The 21,045-nt window shown below is 36.6% G+C and overlaps 1 protein-coding gene across 1 annotated transcript; it reads left to right on the forward strand.

Moving 5' to 3' along the window:
- Window positions 1-2,380: 2,380 nt before the first annotated feature.
- Window positions 2,381-17,038, forward strand: LOC121324682 (serine/threonine-protein phosphatase 2A 56 kDa regulatory subunit epsilon isoform). Its single transcript, XM_041266796.1, has 14 exons — window positions 2,381-2,763; window positions 5,173-5,336; window positions 10,159-10,355; window positions 10,828-10,929; window positions 11,325-11,417; window positions 12,373-12,503; window positions 12,616-12,675; window positions 13,265-13,373; window positions 13,764-13,817; window positions 13,928-13,978; window positions 14,676-14,795; window positions 14,919-15,046; window positions 15,167-15,268; window positions 16,259-17,038. Exons 2-14 carry the CDS (start codon window positions 5,180-5,182, stop codon window positions 16,356-16,358), a joined length of 1,404 nt encoding a protein of 467 aa, XP_041122730.1. The 5' UTR covers window positions 2,381-2,763; window positions 5,173-5,179; the 3' UTR covers window positions 16,359-17,038.
- Window positions 17,039-21,045: the final 4,007 nt, after the last annotated feature.

A 21,045-nucleotide genomic window follows, 5' to 3' on the forward strand; every position in this document is an offset into this window, starting at 1 on the left:
CTCTGATCAGTCACAGGCTTTGAGATAGAGTCTTTGCAGAGCTGTATTCTATGATTCTCTCAATAAAGTTACATTTCAAGTTTAAAAAAAAAAAGAAAAAAAAGTTTCTCTGCAACATTGTTTTTGGCAGTATCACAATATTTGATTCAGATCAAACACTTTTTTGCTTTGACTACATATGAAACTCCTTAAATTATGTCACCCTGAATGCTTTGTTTTTAAATACAAAAAAAATAAAAAAATAAATCTTACATATATTTTTATTTAAGATAGGCAAATAATAATCATGGGTTGGGTTATGTTTAATCTTAGTGCTACAAATGCCAAACACTTGAATAGCACAAATGTTATCTTCTCATCACATCATTAACTGCATCACCAAGAAAATACCAAAGAAGAGCAGATTTCACAAGACCAAACAACAATCCCCTTTGTCACAAGCATAATACACACTGCAAAATAATAGCATCACAGGGCAAGGCTATGAAGGGCTGTCATTCCACAGTAGACTCCCCCAGTTAACCACAACTTTAGAGTTTGGAAACAATCAACCCTTTTACAGAACTCAAAATGAACAGTAAGAGTGCCGCAACTGTTGACATTCACTGTTTAGTCATTCATGTCAAAAACATGGATTAATTGCCAATGATACCTTCCATACATACTACAAGAAGGGATGTGCAGCAATGGCACTCCCACTGTTAACTTCATATTCTAAATTCCAGATGATAATGTCCACAGCTACTGTGCAAACGAGGTTTGATGGTGAATTGTGACTGGCAAAGTCACTACAAAACAGCTTTGCTTTGAATTTTTAAAAAAAGAAATGTAAGTTTGCTGTAATTTCCTGAAAATATAAGGTGTTCATCAATACAAAAACTATTTAGTCTGAAAGCAGGGTTCCAAATCTGATCTGCATACAGTATAACAGCAAGAAGGTTCAGTACTAAAAAGCAAAACTAAAACAAATACTTAACATCACAGACACATTTATATATATATATATATATATATATATATATATATATATATATATATATATATATATATATATATATATATATATATACACACACACACACACACACACACACACACACACACACACACACACGCTGGATAAATACCATGAAAATGTAGTGGGGGACAGGGTTTAAATGAATGGTCCCTGTTTGTCTTGTCTGTATGAAGAAACTCAAAATGCAAATTGAATTAATCATAGATGCATCACAGTTGTTTCTTGCTAGTTGATAATATTAAGATTCTTGAAGAAAAAAAAAAAGTTGCAAACAATAAAATACTGTCCCGTTGCCGAAGTAAATCATCCACCTGTAATCCCACAACAAGGATTTTGCCCTTAGTTTGTTTCTCTACCTCTTGTTTTTAGGTAAAACAAGTAATTTACACTTTCTCATCCCCTAAATTATAGCTATTGAATCACGGCGAGTTGTTTTGTATGTCTAGGTAGCATGTGAATGTTTAGATTGAGGTCCACGTTTTAGTTGTAGCAGATGTTTGGTAACTGAGTAGAATTACATCATGAAAAAATGTTGTAATATTTTGAATAGGGATCATATTTAAAACTAAGCAATGTACTGCAACCCTTTCTGATTGTAAGTTTAATGCCAATTTCATCGGGACATAACATAAAATCTGTAACAGACACAGCAAAGTATAAATAATAAAAAGGAAAACCGATTCACAACACACACACACACAATGATGTTGGCAGCACAGTCGTCAATACAGGTACATTTTCCCACCTATAAACTTTGTATCTACTGCTAATGCTTTGGGACGTGTTGTACTCAGAAGGAATCTGTGTCCAGTGGCATCTTTTCTATAAAGCGGTTTCCGCTGGCCAAGCCATTGCAGTGACGACGGAGAACTGCTTCACAGAGAAAACTTAAAATAATAATAAAAAAAAAAATAACCAAAATAAAAAACGCGTTTTATGATGCTCCAATTAACCCATTGTGCACAAGAAGGTCATGTGCTTTCGTTGTTTGTTTGTTTTTTAAAGCGTTCCTCTTATAAGAACTCTAATCCTGAATGAACTGTTTCCTGCCTGAAGCTACAATGTAAACTCCTGCACCTTTCACGCTGCAGGTTATTTGGCGACACTAGTAGGGCCCGGACCGAGACGGCCAAGCCAGCAACCAGCAGCGGGTTCGTCCTCAGTCCATACGGGTACTTTTCCAGCTTCGCCTCCTACCCAATCTCCTTCCTAGTCGCTTTCGCTCCAACCCAACGTATTTATTCATCTCTCTGGGAGGGTCAATTGATGGACGCCTTGAATCAACCAACCCCTCTCGTCTTTCTTTCAAACCGCCCAATGGCTGTCGTACCAAGGCCAGACCCCGGCAGCAGGCTAGAGTGTGTCTGTGTTATGTGTGCCATGGACTCAGCCCAGTAATATTGACAATAGGGTGAAGGGAAATTGCCCCAATTCACATAGAGTGGAAAGAGAAATATACAGAGGTGGCCTGCGAGCAGTAAATTCTGTCATTCATCAGGGAATGTGGTTAATTTAGATTCGTGTTTATATATTTCGTTATTAATGGGACTCGGAGGATTATTTCGTTAGAAGGTAAAAAGAGGTGCTCCTGGGTTTGGCTTTCTGGAAAGGCCAAGATTGCTTTCCTGCTGCTGCTGCTGTTGGGAGAGGCATATTGTACAGGACTAAAAACACCCAAGTGTTGATAGAGTTAACCGGGATCATTACTGCTCATCATCTCTCTTCATAGACACAAGAGGATCAAGGTAAAGTGAATTACGCTTCATTACGTCTAGAGCCGTGCTAATATGATGCCCATTTAATTAAATATATAGGTTCTTATATATATATATATATATATATATATATATATATATATATATATATATATATATATCTTTACCTTATATGTTTACCTTATGTGTTAAAATAAGCAAGAAACATAATCAAAACATCAATAGGCAAATGTTGCATTTTATATGCAGAATTGTTAAATGTGGTTTAACTTGCTGTGTTACACAAATACAACTGTACTAGTGTAGTAGTTAATACAAACTGTTCACTTGGGTTACTGTGCTGAAGGCCTACGTCACAGCAGTAAGCCGTTTTATTCATGCTTCAATGTTGAGAAACATACACTAAATAGACTATTCTTTAATCGAATCTTTAGTAGTTGGCAAAGAACGAAAAGTTGGTGAAAAATGCAACAAATTAATGAGACGAGGGGGGGTTGTATACCAAGTGCAGCCGGCTGTAGCAAAAACAGAAAGTTGTTAGAAATAATTTGAGGCATAAACATTGTTTTATCTTTTTGAACAGATTGCTTGCCTCCGTATCGTATCGACAGCATTACAGTTATCGGGTTGCATTTGTACCGGTGATGTACTGCAGACGCACGCAGGCATCCATTTGAAACTTTTAAACGATGGGTTACTAACTTACTGCTTGTTTTGTTTCTGTATTTCTTTTTCTTTTTTCTTTTTTTTAAAAAGGTCCATTACATCCTGCATGTCAGTTCATCATCAGTAGGCCAGCCATTTAGCTATGCGATAGACTGTATCAAATTTCATTGGCAGTCTTTCACACCTTTAAGGAATTTAAGAAGCTTGCCTTGATGCATTAAGGTAGCGCCTCTCCTGTGTCAGAAATTTGTACAAACGTCACCCCGGCTTTATAACTTTTTGAAGACTTATGTACAAGATGTGTGTGGCCTATTTCAGCGTGCTGCCTTAGCACACGCCTCTTCTCGCTTAGTAATGGCTGAGAACGTTTATCAAATTGTTGCAATACAAGAATTATGTTGCATGGTTTGCATTCAGACTGAGCTGCTAGTTACTTTTAAATTCGATTTACTGTACAGATTTCTGTTTGCAAAATGTCATACTGTAGTCATGTTCAGTACTGCACTTGTAATTTGTAGCTCACGTGTATACTTTAGTGTGATCTTCACATTTGCACAGGCTGCATGTCCATGCTTGGGTAGATATTTATCTGTGAATAATCTGTGCATGTCCATGCTTGGGTGGATATTTATCTGTGAATAATCTATGCAGTATTCAGGATAAAAGTTAACATTACTACAGCTTTAACTTCATTTAGCACACATTTCATTGCAATAACTGTATTTGTGATGTATTGTTTTCATTGTTTAATTGCAAGTGAAGTTCCACAAAAGTGACTTGTAGAGTTTAACTTCTCACTAGAGTGGCAGCACATGTTCAAGCATAGCTGCAGAAATAATTTACAAGTGTGTATGCCTGTGACTTATTTCAAGCTACACAAGTTGTGAATCGCACTGCATGTACATGAGCTCTCTCTCTCTGTCTTTGTAATGTTACTGTTAAACCTCATGTGTGATTTATAATGTTAGTTTGAAACTGATACACTGTACTTGATTTTTGTATGCCAATGGGACAATATGTATTTGCTGATGTAGCAACTCCAGGACTCTCCATCTGTTGGTGCTAATGGATACAGTGGGTTGTGTTTGTGTAATCCCATTTCCTTAATAGATGTGTGCTTAACTATCAACCCTGCAGAGCTTTATACAGATCTGGGAAAGATAACTCCACTCAAATGCATATGGCTCTAGTAGCCTAGTACAGGAAGAAGCATATTGGAAGAATGACTCCACCTTAAATAGCAGACTAGTAAAGCTCTAATATGTATATCGATTCAATTTTCTTATAAAACCCTGAAACTATAACTGCTTACTGTAGTGCTGAAAGAGTTACTATCTTAAAGAAGGAAATTGTAGTAGGAAACTGGGTAATAGTGTGTTACTGACGTGAATAAAGTATTTAAAATGTGCTATTATGAATGTGAGTTGCTTTTCGGAAGTTGAAAAGTACATTTGCGATCCCTTAGCGCAACTTTGGTTTTGTGTGTGCTGTATATTAGCTGTTTTTATTTTCAGTGTTGCTGTCATTTACATTGTGATAAATAACAAAATAAAGCACCTCTCGTTTTTGTCATTGAACTAATGGCCCTTGAATTTGCAGGAGTTTTGCATATATCATATATTCAAAACCACAGCCTAACCCTGCTAAATGCTCACACTAATGCAGTAAGGTTAGTCTCTGTAAGTCACCCTGGATAAAAGGCATCTGTTAAATAAACAAACAATATTAATAAAAAATTGAATTTCTCATAACTCCTCTTTTTTTCCCACCCAGTAGGGATATGTCCTCGGCAGCCACAACTCCTCCATCAGTGGACAAAGTAGACGGATTTTCTCGGAAGTCCGTCAGAAAGGCCAAACAGAAGAGGTCTCAGAGCTCTTCACAGTTCAGATCTCAGGGCAAAGCTATAGAGTTAACACCTCTGCCTCTGCTTAAAGGTAACCTGCTTTTCAAATATTTTAATCTACAGTCGTCTACTCTTTGTTTTGAACCTGCATTATTTTTCGGTATACCTACCAGTAACATCACATCCTCTCTAACTTGCATGCTGATGTTTTGGTTTATTTGTTGCAGCATTGTAAATTCCACTGGTCTGGTCTTGCTGTATTTGCTTTCGCTGCTTTATCAGTACCTCTGCACCTGCGTTTGATGCATTCGGATCATTTAAATGCTATTGAATGGTGGTGCTACAGTATCAGAACAAATTCCTTATTTCTGGAATAATTTGAGCATCATGTCTTCATAATCAGTTATCTAAACTTTGAGTTCAAAGTCTTGTTGCCACATTGAAATCATAAGGCAAGCATGACATTAAGGTAGGTTTTTATGTTGGTCTCTGCCGCTCGCAGTTTGTAATGGGTTTCACTTTATACCGTCTTACTGTTGTGTTTTGACACATCAGTCTTTCCTTCTCTGAACGGAATATTGCATTACTAGGAGATACCTTCCTGTTACAAATTCTGTTTTCATTCACCTTGTATGTAATGCTCTGCATTGACTCTGATAGTTAATGACAGATGTGTTGCTGTTGTAAGCGGGGTCTAAGACTGTGTACGATGCGGCAACACCATAGTATGCTCTGTATATAGATCAGTAGCCATCGTCTTCTGTAGTCCTTTCAGTTTTAAATGTTTCCTGTGCCTGGATTTGAACTGTGTCGGTAACATGATTTTACTTTGCTTAGTTTCACTACATAATCAGACAGACTTCAGTACATGGTAAAAATAGGGCTGCTCTTGTTCTTGTTGAGTCATGGCTGTGGTGCCTGTATGGATTAAGAGCGCCTTTTTTGATTTCCTTAATGCAGTCCCACAGTCGCACTCCCGAATCTCACTGTCCTATTTTTATTTTCAGCTTGAGCACTGTAAATAAATTTGAATGCAATTCATTGGCTTTTCAAGGGCAACTCCACTTGCTGTCCAGTCCTAGCCGTTCACTCATTAAAGTGCCTTTAGATTCAGGTGGGAGGCCTGAGAAACCGCAACAGGCCAGTGCCTGTTTTGCTGGTAGGTACAGGTAGATGGTTGGAATTTTTAAATGCTTCTCCAAGATGTAAATACATTTCTAAACCTGAATTCTCTATTGTAATGATCAAGTCATCCATCCAAGCCACACCTCTTTAATAAGAGTTAAACTCATTTTGAAAATCGGTTTTCTGACAGCATAATGCCACTTGGAACATGATCACTGGTTGCTTTTTATTTTTCTACTGTAACTTTAGGTCTTTTGAATTTTAGATACACACAGATAATATACTGTAGAATGACGTTTCTGCTTCCTGTTAACTAGTCTCTTCTTAGGATGTAGGTCCGTTTTCACTGCGATCGTGGTTTCTACCAGCAGGCAGCAGAGATCTGTGTTTTATTTTTCCTGATAGGTAAAATAGCTGTGTATTTGAAAAAATGTGTCTATCTTACATTCAGTTTTTTTTATTTTATGATTGTTCATGTTAGTTATCACTCCTTTTATTTGTACTTTTTTGTATCACTTATCAGTTCTTATTAAACCCAGTGTTTTCAGTTTGTATCTAACCAACAGCTTATTTAATCCTTGCGTTACAGTAGAATTTCTTTTAATGTTGTTGGAAGTAGAACTCTAGGCTTCATCTGCTAGAGATGCTGTTTAAGCACTGTATTACCACACAGCATTATTCAAGTTTGTAACGTTATTCTCACCACTACAGTGCAGGTTTTTCTCTGGGCTGTGCAGGTATTAAATAACCAAGAGTGAATTAGGTCTGTGTATCTGACTTTTTTTGACAATTGACTGTGTCTTTTTTATAGGCTGTTTTGTAGGTCTACTGTACATCAAACCCACTCCGGTACAACATTAACCAGTGAAAATATTGGATACCAGGCTAGCAAAACTGCATAACTGTCTGTATAAAATCAGTTTAGAAATGGTAGAAGAGTATTAGGTGCTAGTCATTTATTCAATCAGTAGTCTCTTTATGAAGAAATAAGCATGATTTTTCACTTGCTGCCAAAACAATTACTGGTACTTCTGAATACGAACAGTGATGCCCTACCTAATTAATATGTTGCTAATCAGTTTTAGTTTGTAAACCGCTTTAATTGCATTATAAAAATGATAATGAACAAATACATCAATGTGGTCAGTAACATCCGCTCTGGGGACACAGTGGCCTTTGCAAACAGATGGCCAGTAATGTAGGTCATTTCTATCATTAGGATAGACACTATTTCCTTTTCACTTAACTCTGGTGGCCCTTTAACGCTTCATATAAAATAGCCGAGTAAAATGGCTTAATAAATCCAGTAATATCAATATGTTATCCTGGGCCACCAGGATGTTTCATGCAACGTTACTGTACACCACACACTGTAACAGCCGTTGGACACATTTTGGCTTTAGATCTTTGCTTACCGTGACACAGAATAATCTTGAAACAGTAATGTGCAAGCAGAACATGTGTATACCTATAAGCTAAATGAAACAATGTGAATTTATATTTGGAGTTGCACCAATGATAGCCATCCTCGCCATGCAATATTTGTGTTGATTTTTAACATGACCAAACTAACATTTGTTGTAATTAGATTTTTGTTTGAATTTGATTGTAACCCTTTTAAACATATTGGCTTTTAATATTAATTTTAAAAAGACCATATAAAATAATTTTCACATAGATATTTTGTGTGTGTTTCAATAAAAAGCTATTTTCTGATTCTCATCAGTGAAAGCAGATGTATAAAACCTTTTATTAAAAATACCAGCTACAGTAAGCACAAAATGGGCACACTTACAACAGTGACATAAAATTGCATGTTGCTCTCCCTAACAACTGTAGAGATAAGATGAATGCGTCACACTTCAAGTGAAGTTCCCTCTGCTGTAGCTGGTGTTCTGCTCTTGTTGTGACTGTCTTGAACTGGATTGAGATCACAATGCTTGTGTGGGTAAACTGTTTATAAGATTGCAAAACCTGAAATGAGACAAGCAATTTGAATGAAAATGGAAGAGAGTTTGCTGTGAATGAGAATGCAGCCATAGGGTGATATGTGTGCTCATACTGTGCACGGTTCAAGCTTCTCTTTCATATGGACAGCTAATATCCAAGGGGAAACTTGATCCACTCTGCATTTCTTTGCAGGTATCCTTTTACAAGACAGTTTACCAAGTTAAACTTGCTTTTTAAAGAAGGTCTGCTATGTACAGGATTTTCCAAAGCTTCTTACACAGCAGTTTCCATGTGATCTGCAAGCCATGGCTACAATGAGTTCATACTCCACTGAACTCAGGAAGTCCAATTGGAAATGTTCACTGTGAAGAACACATTCATTATTTAACCTGGTATTGTATCTTCATTTTGTTCTTGAAGTATCAACATAGGGTCAGATTTTTATGCAGACCGGTGCTGTTTTGAGCACAGGTTTCTCATTGCTGTATTTCTCACAGTAAAAACCTTTTTCTAATTAATCTGATTTGAGGAAACGGTCATGACTACTAGTCCTAGGTGGAGGACAAAGGTGTGTGTGTGTGTGTGTGTGTGTGTGTGTGTGTGTGTGTGTGTGTGTGTGTGTATATATATATATATATATATATATATATATATATATATATATATATATATATATATATATATATATATATATATATATATATTAGCATTTTGAAACTAAACACTGGAAGCAGCCTGGCAAACACCCTGCAATCTTGTTTTCTGTGCCTGGTCTTTCTTTTTCTAAAGTCTCAAGTGTCATTTATCCAGAAAGTTGTCACTTGTATGTTCAAGTAAAATCTTTAAGGTTCAGTGAAACTACTGGTATTTATGGTGAGCATAAATGTTGCAGTAGCATTTTGGTGATGGTGCTTTGGGTAAGAAGTTCACATGCACTAATCCAGGTATTTTTATCTGTCTCTCTTTAAATAACTGGTTAGGCGAGTAGCTTTTAATTCTACGAGGTACCGTACCAGCTGGAGTATAGTCATTACTTTTTCTCAAACCATTGTAGAGAGTATACCTGATAATATAAATTCCATGCAAGCATGCACTATGCACATGCATATTATCTCCTCTGGAAAGAAAATATGAACATGAATCTAAGTACTAACTTTAACTTTAATGTAGCTGTCTTTCTGTGACATTTTGATTATAGATGCAGTGTGTGAAGTGAATTTGAGAAGGCAAGAAATGCATAGAGTATGCATACTGTGTGTGAGGAAATAATTGTGTGTGTGTTTTTTTTCCCCTAAGTTAACAGAAGCTTAAATGAATGTTTATTGTATCTGTGTAATTCAGCTTGGTTGTATGTAGAAAGTAATGCACAAATTTACATACTATAATCTAAGGAACTCCAGCTGGTGCTAGACAGAGCTGTGATGTGTAGATACTGCCAGAGAGTCTTGTACAGTAAAGATAATCATATCCATCCACTTCATTATCAGGCAGGACTAAGTCAACCTATGGAATGCATGAATTAGATCATATCTGTTTGTTTTTTCTCACAGAAACAAGCTTTCTTTTGCAGATATATTTAAAACTGTGGATGATATAGCTTTAACATATATATGTTCAACTGTCGAGAAACAACAAATGGCTGAATTTAATAGAAATATAAAACAAATACTGTAGAACTTATTTATTTATTTATTTTATTTATTTTTTACAAGGTTTACAATATAGAATTATAATGCGGAATCAGTCCGCTCCCTGTTCGTTGATGGTCGATGTCTCATCATTGCTCCATCTTTTAAATGCGTCGGCTCACTTTCCTTTATTCATTTTTTTTCATGCAGACGTTCCAGCAGCAGAGCAGCCAGAGCTGTTCCTGAAGAAACTCCAGCAGTGCAGCTTCATCTTTGACTTCATGGATACTTTATCAGATCTCAAGATGAAAGAGTACAAACGCTCCACCCTGAATGAGCTTGTGGACTACGTCACGGTCAGCAGGGGTTACTTGACAGAACAGGCGTACCCCGAAGTAGTAAGAACGGTAAGGCTGTGTTGCACTGCACTCCCCATCACCACACGTGATATGCAGCACCGTTTCAGAATTGTCATGATAAATCTGCTTGTTTGATAGTTTAGAAACTGTATTGTATTTGTTGGCCACCGCTGATAATTAATTTTTCACATGTCCCCAGTATGTTAAAACAGGATTTAGGTGACCAGATTACTTTAAGACCATCCATAACTACAGTAGCATCACTCATTAGTGCTAAATTTAGAAAGCCGTTTTCAGTGTCTCTTCTACTTTTAAGACCAGCTTCCTGCAGGGTTCCACATATGGATCTTCAGTTTACAGACAAAAGGTCCTCACTTAACTGAGGAAATAAACTTAACTGTGATTGGAGGTTAGTTTTTATTAATTTAGAACATTGCATCTCTGGAGACATGGTCATATTCATTAAATGATTAAATGGGCTTGAGGCAGGGTTCTGAAAAACATCCTTTTATGTTCTCAGGTTTCTTACAATATATTCAGGACCCTCCCTCCCAGCGACAGTAATGAATTTGATCCAGAAGAGGATGAGCCAACTCTGGAAGCCTCTTGGCCACATTTACAGGTAGGCGTGTGACCAATTCTATTACCAGGAAATAAAGGTCCTGACTTCAGTCACACACACACACACACACTTTGCCTACATTAAATGTTCTTTTCATGGCTTATTCGTTCAGTCTACATTCTTTTGTACAACCCTTTTCTCCCACCTTTTGTTAACTACTGCTTATAATTGGGTGTTGATAACCTCTTAAAGTATTTTTTTTTTTTTTATGACCTTGAGGGGGTGTGCAATATCTGCTGCAGTTTTCCAGGAATCCTACAGAGTAAAAGCATTCATCAAATCATTACATAAATACAAAATATATTCCACAACCATGTACGCCTTTTACAGTGCCTTCATTTCAAGAGAATCACAATTTTACTAACACACCACCTTTTTTTGTATTTTTTCTGCAGCTTGTATATGAATTTTTCATACGATTTTTGGAGAGTCAAGAATTCCAGCCCAGCATTGCCAAAAAATATATAGACCAGAAATTTGTACTACAGGTGAGAATTTTATTTTACAGTTATTGTTCACTGCCCTGCTAAACTTTTATCAGGGAAATTGAGAAATGATGAAAGCCATTCAAATGAGTCATTTCCAGTTTGTTGCATAAGGAATAGTGTATTGGGCAAGGTGCCTTGGCTCTCTACAGTGTGTCACTAATGGTATATATTGTCTGGCACACATGCAGAACAGTAGCACAGGGAACTTGTTTAAAACTGTGTCTGCCTGGATTGGGATTTGTGTTTTATGCAAACCAGGTACGTTCTCCAGTTACCATTTTAATGGAGTTAATTACATTGCCATCATAGACATATAAACAGGAAACTGCATTGTTTTTATTTAGTGTCAGAAACATGTTAATTGGTGCATCTCTGAAAGGCACTTTAAAACAATACTTTTAATACGAATATTAGCTGTTTGATCCCTTGTCCCATTGTGGAATCCCCCTAAAGACTCCACATTGTAAGAGCTGTGCCAGGTAGTGCTGCTGGTTTTTAATTCTGCACAGACTTAACCAGAGCAGATGCATCTCAAATTCAATTTTCCCTTCTCCTTCTTGCCAAGGAATATGTTTATTATTTCTTTGTGAAGCATTTGCTAGGAGGGCTTGTAGGTCTGAAGAAGCATCATTTACCTTGGATGTCTTGTCAGTTTACACTTGATTCCTTCCAGCAGCCTCCTGTTTGTGATATAAATATTAAGGCGCAGCAGCCTCCACGATTGCTTCCAATTTCATTCTAGGCTCTTTAGAGGTAGCATAAACTGGATTCAAACCAGAGACCCAGTTAAAAAGCTAGTGTATTAACCCAGTGTGCATCAATGTAGGCTGCAGTTCCAACCCCAGGCTGAACAAATGTATTGAGTAAAAAAGCCTGCACTAAAACCTTGCATTCATCTTGCCTTATTCTGTTTTCAGACTGGTTATTGTATTTGCTTTGCTTGTTTTGTCTGTAGCTTTTGGAACTGTTCGACAGCGAGGACCCACGGGAACGAGACTACCTGAAGACAGTCTTGCACAGAATTTACGGAAAGTTTCTTGGTCTTAGAGCTTTTATACGAAAACAGATCAATAATATTTTTCTACGGTAAGCAAAAATTTCATTTGAAGCGTTTTAATTTAAATATGTTGTTTTTGAAATGAAACCAATTAATTAAAATCGTTGCTTTTTTTTTTTTCCTGGTTTCCCTGTTGGTTAGTTTTGTTTATGAAACCGAGCACTTCAACGGGGTAGCAGAGCTTCTGGAGATACTGGGAAGGTATGTGCTGTGCTTGTCACTGATGACTTGGTTTTGTTGTTTTCCTGAAATGCAAGTTTAGCAATTAGTAAACCTCCTTGGCTTACTATGGGTGTCGTGGTCTGTATAAATCTGCTATATATTAAGAGCTGTCAGAAGTCAGTATATAGACATAGCTATATTCAGTTATTCATATTGGTTCATGTAAAATAACTTTAAATAGGCAGAACAAAATCCATGCTTTCTTTCTCATAAGCAGGACTTTTTAGAGGCATACTTGATATATGGTTGAGTTTCCTTTGCAGCTGCTATTTATTGTAGTCTGCAACAAGTTAAAACCCAGTGCTTGTTCTCTTTTGAAGAAGCATGCATTTGGAAGGTGGCGCCACCCAGTGTTGGCTTTTCCTCTAACAATAACTAGCAGACACATTTGTGGCATGCTCTTTTTTTTAAATGGTAACAACTTTAATATGAAAAGTGAGTTATTATTCTTACAAATCTGTAGAACATATCAATAATCTGCATGTTGTATGTATTCTTACTGTAACTGAACACTTTGTAATGTAAAAGTTTTTTTTTTTTTTTTTTTTTTTTTTCCTTATTTCTTCAGCATAATCAATGGCTTTGCTTTGCCTCTGAAGGCTGAGCACAAACAGTTCCTGGTGAAAGTCCTGATCCCCCTGCACACTGTTAGGAGTTTATCACTCTTTCACGCACAGGTGCGGCACGTTCTCAGGATTGCCTGTAGCTTAATTAAGCAACTGCACTTCATTTGATGTACTTTTTATGTGCATTCCCAGTAATGCTTAGTTAAAAAGACCAGTAGGCTTTATGTGATTTATTTATTTATTTATTTTTTTGTCTGCTGTTCTATAGATTGCATTACACTGTTCAGCAAATAACACTAATGTTTTGTGTTAATTGAGGAAGTGTTAATGTCTGCCTCTGTTAACAGGACAGCTATGAATTTATTTTGAAATGGAAATAATGTGCACTCCTCAAGGATACTATGTTAATATTTTTAAAGTTACCAGTACATACCTCGCATAAACTTCCCTGTTAATATTCAATTCCATACTGGTAAAGTTTGTCATTATTTTGTTTTTCAGTTAGCATATTGCATTGTACAGTTTCTAGAGAAAGATCCAGCATTAACGGAACCAGTAAGTATTTTTTATCTCCTTTTTTCTTTTTTTTTTCTCTGATTGTAAATTATTTGTATATGAAGTTACCCGATGACCTATCATGTTTGTTTGTTTGTTTGTTTGTTTAGGTTATCAGAGGCTTACTAAAATTCTGGCCAAAAACCTGCAGTCAAAAAGAGGTAATATTTAGTTTTGTATCCATGGTCAGGGTTTGTTATAAAAATCCCTGTTGGCATGATTATTTTCCATTGATACAGTAGTGTTCAGATGTTTAACCTCTTGCTTCACATTTCAAAACAAATATTGTTCTTAGCACATGGTCTCAGAAGGATCCTAACAGATGTTAAAATGGCATTAAAAAAAATGTCGATGTAGTCTGAGCTAATGTAAAATAATGAATGAGTTTATGTTAGGTGCTGTTTTGGAACTAAAGCAGGTATTTGACATTGCTCTCCTCTAAATGTCAAGTTTGCTCTGCAATGCAGCGTTGTCTGTCAGTGCTAGTGCAGTACAGAAACTGCTTCAAGGCACCATTGGTGTAATGACAAACAGCTCTGGCCTTTCGTTGCTGGTGGTACCCATCACTCCCCTTCAGCAGAGTTGCTCTGCAAGTCCATATTGGGTAAAGCCAACCACAAAGCATTTGGTTTGTAATGTTAACACTGCATGGCTAAGTGAAGTAAATGCCCTCCATGGCAGACTGGTGCGCCGCAGGAAAGAAACCTCCACTCAAAACATTCTGTAATGTGCTTCTGTATACAACTCTGGGGATTCATGTGATTGGTTAACCTGGGGTTAGCTTTCAGTAAGGCCCCTTGTGGTGTGTGATTCAGGTTATCGCTGTTCTCATGGCACCACTCCTGCGTCTTTTCACAGGTCATGTATCTTGGAGAGCTAGAGGAGATCTTGGATGTGATCGAACCATCCCAATTTGTAAAAATTCAAGAACCACTGTTCAAACAGATCTCCAGATGTGTGTCCAGCCCGCATTTCCAGGTCGGCGGTTTATTTATGCATAGCTGCACATAACTAGTTACAGTTATTTCATCCCCATAAATCAGTAGACGGCTCTTTTTGGGGGGGGGGAGATATATCAAAACTGTTTTTTTTTTAATGTAGGTTGCTGAAAGGGCACTGTATTACTGGAACAATGAATATATCATGAGTTTGATAGAGGAGAACTCGAACGTCATCCTGCCCATAATGTTCGCTAGCCTTTATAGGATCTCCAAAGAGCACTGGAATCCGTAAGTATGACTGCCAATCTAATGCTCTGGCGCTCCGTTCTGTGATGATCCCAGATTTGATTTTGGAAATCCCTTGCATATTGTATAAACTTACGTTCTTTTACATATACATTTTTTCAGGGCAATAGTTGCATTAGTCTACAATGTACTGAAGTCATTTATGGAAATGAACAGTACCCTGTTTGATGATCTGACAGCCACCTACAAGTCTGATCGTCAGCGGTAAGTTTAAAAAAAAAAAAAAAAAAAAAAAAAAAGTCTTGAGCCCATTGTTAGTGACTGCTGTGTGATGATGTGTCGAGTGCAGAGCGAGATTAGGAGACTGCTGTATGATGATGTGTTGAGTGCAGAGTGAGATTAGGAGTCTGTTGTATGATGATGTGTCGAGTGCAGAGTGAGATTAGGAGTCTGCTGTATGATGATGTGTTGAGTGCAGAGTGAGATTAGGAGTCTGTTGTATGATGATGTGTTGAGTGCAGAGTGAGATTAGGAGTCTGCTGTATGATGATGTGTTGAGTGCAGAGTGAGATTAGGAGTCTGTTGTATGATGATGTGTTGAGTGCAGAGTGAGATTAGGAGTCTGTTGTATGATGATGTGTTGAGTGCAGAGTGAGATTAGGAGTCTGTTGTATGATGATGTGTTGAGTGCAGAGTGAGATTAGGAGTCTGTTGTATGATGATGTGTCGAGTGCAGAGTGAGATTAGGAGACTGCTGTATGATGATGTGTCGAGTGCAGAGTGAGATTAGGAGACTGCTGTATGATGATGTGTCGAGTGAGATTAGGAGACAGGAGATTTATTTTGTGGGCATGTACAGATTTTCTCGTTAATTTCCATTGCATCATTTCTGAAGAGCTGCTTTTTATTTTCAAACCAAATGAAAGGCTGTGTGAAGTGTTGAATGAATGAATGAATTGTAATGTAATGGTGTACCCCACCAACAATAAACCAAACTCCTAGGGGCCATATGATTCCAGCCAAGCTTAACTCACTGATGATTTAGTATTGTTATTGTTTTATTTTTTTATTTTTTCCCCCATGTGGATGCATTCCAGTTTTGCCACCATCTCTCCGTCATGAACAGTCAGCCATTCCTGACTTAAGATTTTTTTTTTAGTTTTCCGAACGGTAGTTCAGCTTTTACATATATTGTAGGTCTGTCATAGGAAGGGTTGTACAGATCAGTAAGAGACTTTTTTTCCACTTCCACAGAGAGAAGAAAAAGGAGAAAGAACGGGAAGAACTGTGGAAAAAGCTTGAGGATCTAGAGTTGAAGAGAGGTCTGAGAAGCGACGGGATTATCCCCACTTAACGAAGAAACTGCTGCGCTGTTAGCCTGTGGATACACATTTATGTAGTATGAGACGGAGCAACAGGTTTCTGTATTGTGCAACTTACTTTACGGTAGATTCTCACGTCCTGTTTCATTATTTCAACAGCACTGTAAATAACTTTCCTTCCCTTAAATATTATGCTGAAAAAAAAGGACTTTGGTCCAAAGTTTGGACAGTAGAGGAACTTTTAAAAAGAAAAATAAACTCTTCTGTAAATGTAGAAATAGTTTTAACCCCCGTTCTTCAAACAGTTTTTTCTTGTCCTTGTATGGGTGCTGCATTAAATGTTTGGAGAAGACTGCAGCCTCTGTGATCCAGTGTATAAAGAATTCCGTGTTAGAAGAGGATACCCCTGTCTGGAGGATCATGTTCAAACCTTTATCCCCTCCGAAAACTGCTGCAGATCATTTATTTCTTACAAGTTTTTGAAAGGTTCTATTAATTGTGGAATTTTAAGGTTTGTGTGTAGACGATTTAACAAAAACAAAAAAGGAAAAAGTCTTTGCACGCAATTTTTCTTTTTAAACAAGTCATTCTGTCTGTGTGCATCAGCTCCAAAGCAATTGGATTGGTTCTGTCAAGGTTTGGTTCGCTATTTTAAGCAGGCCCTGCTGGTATCAGTCTGGCACTGTTACCTTGAATCGATAACCTATTTACAAAAAAATTATATATATATATATATATATATATATATATATATATATATATATATATATATATATATATATATATATATATATATATATATCAATGTAACCATTCCCTGTTCAATGACGTACAGTAAGTAACTTGTACTACTCCTGTATTGTGAAAAGGAACACTACCTGTGTAAGTACTTCACAGTATTACAAATCTGTATAACATTGTTATTAAATACAGTACATTCATATCTTGTATCTTGTAGTTATTAGCTTATTTTTCATGGGAACGTTTTATATATATATAAAATGAGAGAAAAAAGTGGTATAATGGAACAAACCTTCCTGGTATTTGTGATGCCATTTGAAAACAGGTTCCTGAGAATATTAGGGACCTTCTCACCTTCGTGCTCTGGTATACAGTAATACTAAATCTGCGTTGACCCTTTCAGACTCATTTGTGTGCTTTTAGCATGATTCGGATGTGAAAACAAATGGTTGGATCAATCTAAAATGTCTAATTTATTTTAAAAAATAAAGAGATGTTAAATTAAACCTGGTTTGTGATCAGAAAACAAACAAAACGCAATAGATTAGTGCTGTGGTGTCTTTGGTGCTTTCAATTTCTTAAACAGCTACTGGCATATAACCGGGGTGGGCTATATTATAAGTGTTTCTTTATTATGCAACTATTGATGTTAAACTTTCCGTATTAGATATAGGGATATTGCAGGTTACAGTGAAAATGCAGCATTTTAGCTGAATCAAAAGGATTGATCTTTGACAAGACACCAGTATTGCCAGCTATTAGCCTCTTAGTAACGGACTAAGCTTTGGCCCAGTCTGGTACAGATCTGTACCAATTGCCATTTATTTACAACAACATTTGTAGCATTTATGTTTTTGAAGAAAGTGTCCAAATACTTCAGGGAGTGCTAAATGTGTAAACAACAAATGGGGGTCTTTCGGAAAAGACAACACAGCTGCACAACTGATGCAGAATGAGGTGTGTTTATGTTGACTATCTAAATCCTTTGTTTTGAGCTGTTTTCCATCGTCGGTCTCTTGTGTGCTGAGAGTGTCAGGACGGTGTGGAATGGTTCTTTTACTTTATTTTTGTCTAGGTGCTGCCTGATAATGAGTATCCTCTTGAGGCCTGGAGAGGCCAGGGCTACACCCTGCCAGTGGCTGGATAATGTTGTAATTGGACAGCAACCAGTGCTGGTAATATCACTATTGTTTTATGCAGAATGTAGGCTTACGCTATTCAAGGGAGATTGGGGCTAAACAAAAACTAAAAAAAAAAAAAAAAGCCTGGATTGAATGTAATCTTTAAGTGTAATTGTTTCTGTAAGACCGATTCTTTAAAGGGTTTGAGAGCAACTATGTAAATCTGACTTTTTTTAATAACAAAAGAAAAGAAAAAAAGATTCCTTCTATACAATCTGTTTTTGCCAGCCCACTTGTTAATTAATGATAATAATAAAAATCCTGCTTTACTTTTGAAAAATGAATCTCATTTGCACTAATTCAGTTCCAGTTAATGTCCTACTGCATAATGCATACCTTATGCCTCCAGTGTTCTATGGTCAGCCCTGATGTTTTTTAGAATCTTGCTGAATTATGATTTTTCTAGTGTTTAAAGTTATTATGTAGGTATGGATAACTTGATGATATATATATAATATATATCTATCTGGATATATATATATATAATATATATATTTTATATATATTTAATATTTACATTTGATATTTTTAAAGTTCTGAATGACATTTACTTCTTTGCAGGATTTCTGTAAATAGTAACTTTTGTATGAACTGTAAACTCTGTAATGTTGGAATTTGTAAAGAATGTTTAATTCTAGGAAGCAATTTCCATAAGCCACTGTGAGAAATGTTAAAGTAGAATCAAGCTGTAAAAGTAAGCTAGTGCTGTAGAGGTGTCCAGGGCAAGATGATGGTAATGGCTCAGAATTGCAGCACAAGCCAAAAAAACACATTCAGACCTAACAAAACGGTAAGTCTGGACAGGTCAGAACATCAAAAACTCTCAATCATAAAATATAGGGTGAAACTAACAAGTAGACAAGTGTTATGGGCAAGAAGCAACAGTGACAGTGCAAACCTTTAGTAAATGGGATAAACACAGTTGTTTGTTTGTTGTTTTTTTTTTTTATTTTTTTTTAGTATTGTGTTCCACTTGCCAGAGGTGCTGTCCCACTTAAACAAGAACCAGAGCGATTTGCTAATATGAGGACAAGCGGGCTGGGTCATGAGAGGATCACTGCTTCAGCTGACAATCCGTATCCATTTGAAATCTGACCGAATAGCTTCAGGGATCAGAGCCCAGCTCGGCACTGCCATGTGGAATCAGCCGATGCCATTCTGTTGCTGGGGCGCGCTTGTTTTTATTGCTATAATGCCTGATCTGGACTCGTGGCTTGGAAAAAGCACTAGCTGAAAGGAACCAAAAGCTGTCAATTATTATTAAAAACAGAAAAGTGGAGAACAGCAGGAGTATTTTGAAATGAATTGGAGAAAGTCAAAAAGGCACATTAGATTAGTCAAGTGACGTAGTTCCATTATGAAGCTTATTAGAATGTATGCAATGGCAGAAATTGCTGGAATATGCAGGGAATGTGTACATCACTGCAACTTTTATAAATCACACTAATTTATTAAAGGTATGACTGCTTTTTAAGGTAAGTAACTTGTGTGCTGATTAAGCTTTCTCAATGCAGGTCTGGCAAATAAGTTTGGATTATCATATTTATCTTACTTCAGGTAATTGTGTATGCAGTGATGAACATGTATCTTTGAAACCGTAATGCTGGTTACTGTATAGCATTTATGGTCTGTAAATGTTATAAATTGGTTGGCCACAGGAGGGCAGCAAAAACTTACTTGGTCACAATCAAACCTTTCCTGGTGGTGAAAAGATTGCACAGTACAGGAAGCCCTGAAAATAAAATAAATGTAGTATTCTCTGGATGCAAGAACTGTATTGCTGTGTTGGCTCTGCGGATAGCAGGGAAAGGGTGGTGTCTTTCCCAGACACTTTGCATTTTATTAAATTACCCTAATGGAAATTCAAATTAAAGATTGAAAAATAGTTTGCAATAATCCCCACCACATGTTAATATCTGTGTAAAATGAAAATGAGGCATTTTGGCTGTGCAGCAAGTTGCATTTTAAATCCAAAATCTACACTGGAAGACATACTATTACAGAGTTTACTATATGGCATATTTGAGGTAAAACAGCACTAAAGAATATGTGAATATGTTATAAAAACAATTAACTGGATACACATAGCAACAAAAATGTTTTTAGCTGTAGCTAAAACATTTGTAAAACATTGCAAGTACTTTATAAAGTTTTAAACTAGCAATGTCATAATAAACTGTTAATCCTTGTTTGTAAAAGTCCAATCCTTCAATAATTCATTTCAAATGTTATATAAACAAATCCTTACACTGCCCAGTTGTATTTCTGTAGACATTACTATTCTTGTTACATATAGCTTCCTATTGATTATGCAGAACTGCTGGGCTATCGCTGGTACATGCAGCAGCAGCAGCAGCAGCAGCCTCCAACTATGCAAAGCTACAATATAATCAGAAATATTTACTCTGTTGTGTTCTTTAAAAAATGAAACATGCAATTGAAGTTAAAGTTGTTTCATCTCCTTGGGCTTTTAGAGACTTGTTTTAATGCTATTTCCTTTTTTCATTTTTGAACAGTGGTTGTGTATGTTTTTAAAAAAAATCATCTTTCAGCCTGAGATTAACACCTTACATCTTCTGACGATTAGGAAGCAAATAAAATGAAGGGCATATTAACACAGACAATAGGAAACAACCTCAGCATGCAAGCAATAGAACATGATAAATAGGTAAGAGAGGGGTAAAAAACCTAAACATTTTAAAGGGCATTTGTAGCTTTCCTTTAATTGATTGTGCTACCCCTCTTGCAATGTACACTTGGAGCAGTTAAAGCAAAGGAACCATGTACCAAGAAGAAC

This window comes from Polyodon spathula, chromosome 12 (genome assembly GCF_017654505.1).
Source record: "Polyodon spathula isolate WHYD16114869_AA chromosome 12, ASM1765450v1, whole genome shotgun sequence".
NCBI lineage: Eukaryota > Metazoa > Chordata > Actinopteri > Acipenseriformes > Polyodontidae > Polyodon > Polyodon spathula.

Coding starts and splice junctions, on each gene's coding strand:
- LOC121324682 (XM_041266796.1), top strand. CDS start 5,180: ATGTCCTCGGCAGCCACAACTCCTCCATCAGTGGACAAAGTAGACGGA. Junction 13,374..13,763: donor TATCACTCTTTCACGCACAG/GTGCGGCACGTT, acceptor TTTGTTTTTCAG/TTAGCATATTGCATTGTACA. Junction 15,047..15,166: donor TCCAAAGAGCACTGGAATCC/GTAAGTATGACT, acceptor ACATTTTTTCAG/GGCAATAGTTGCATTAGTCT.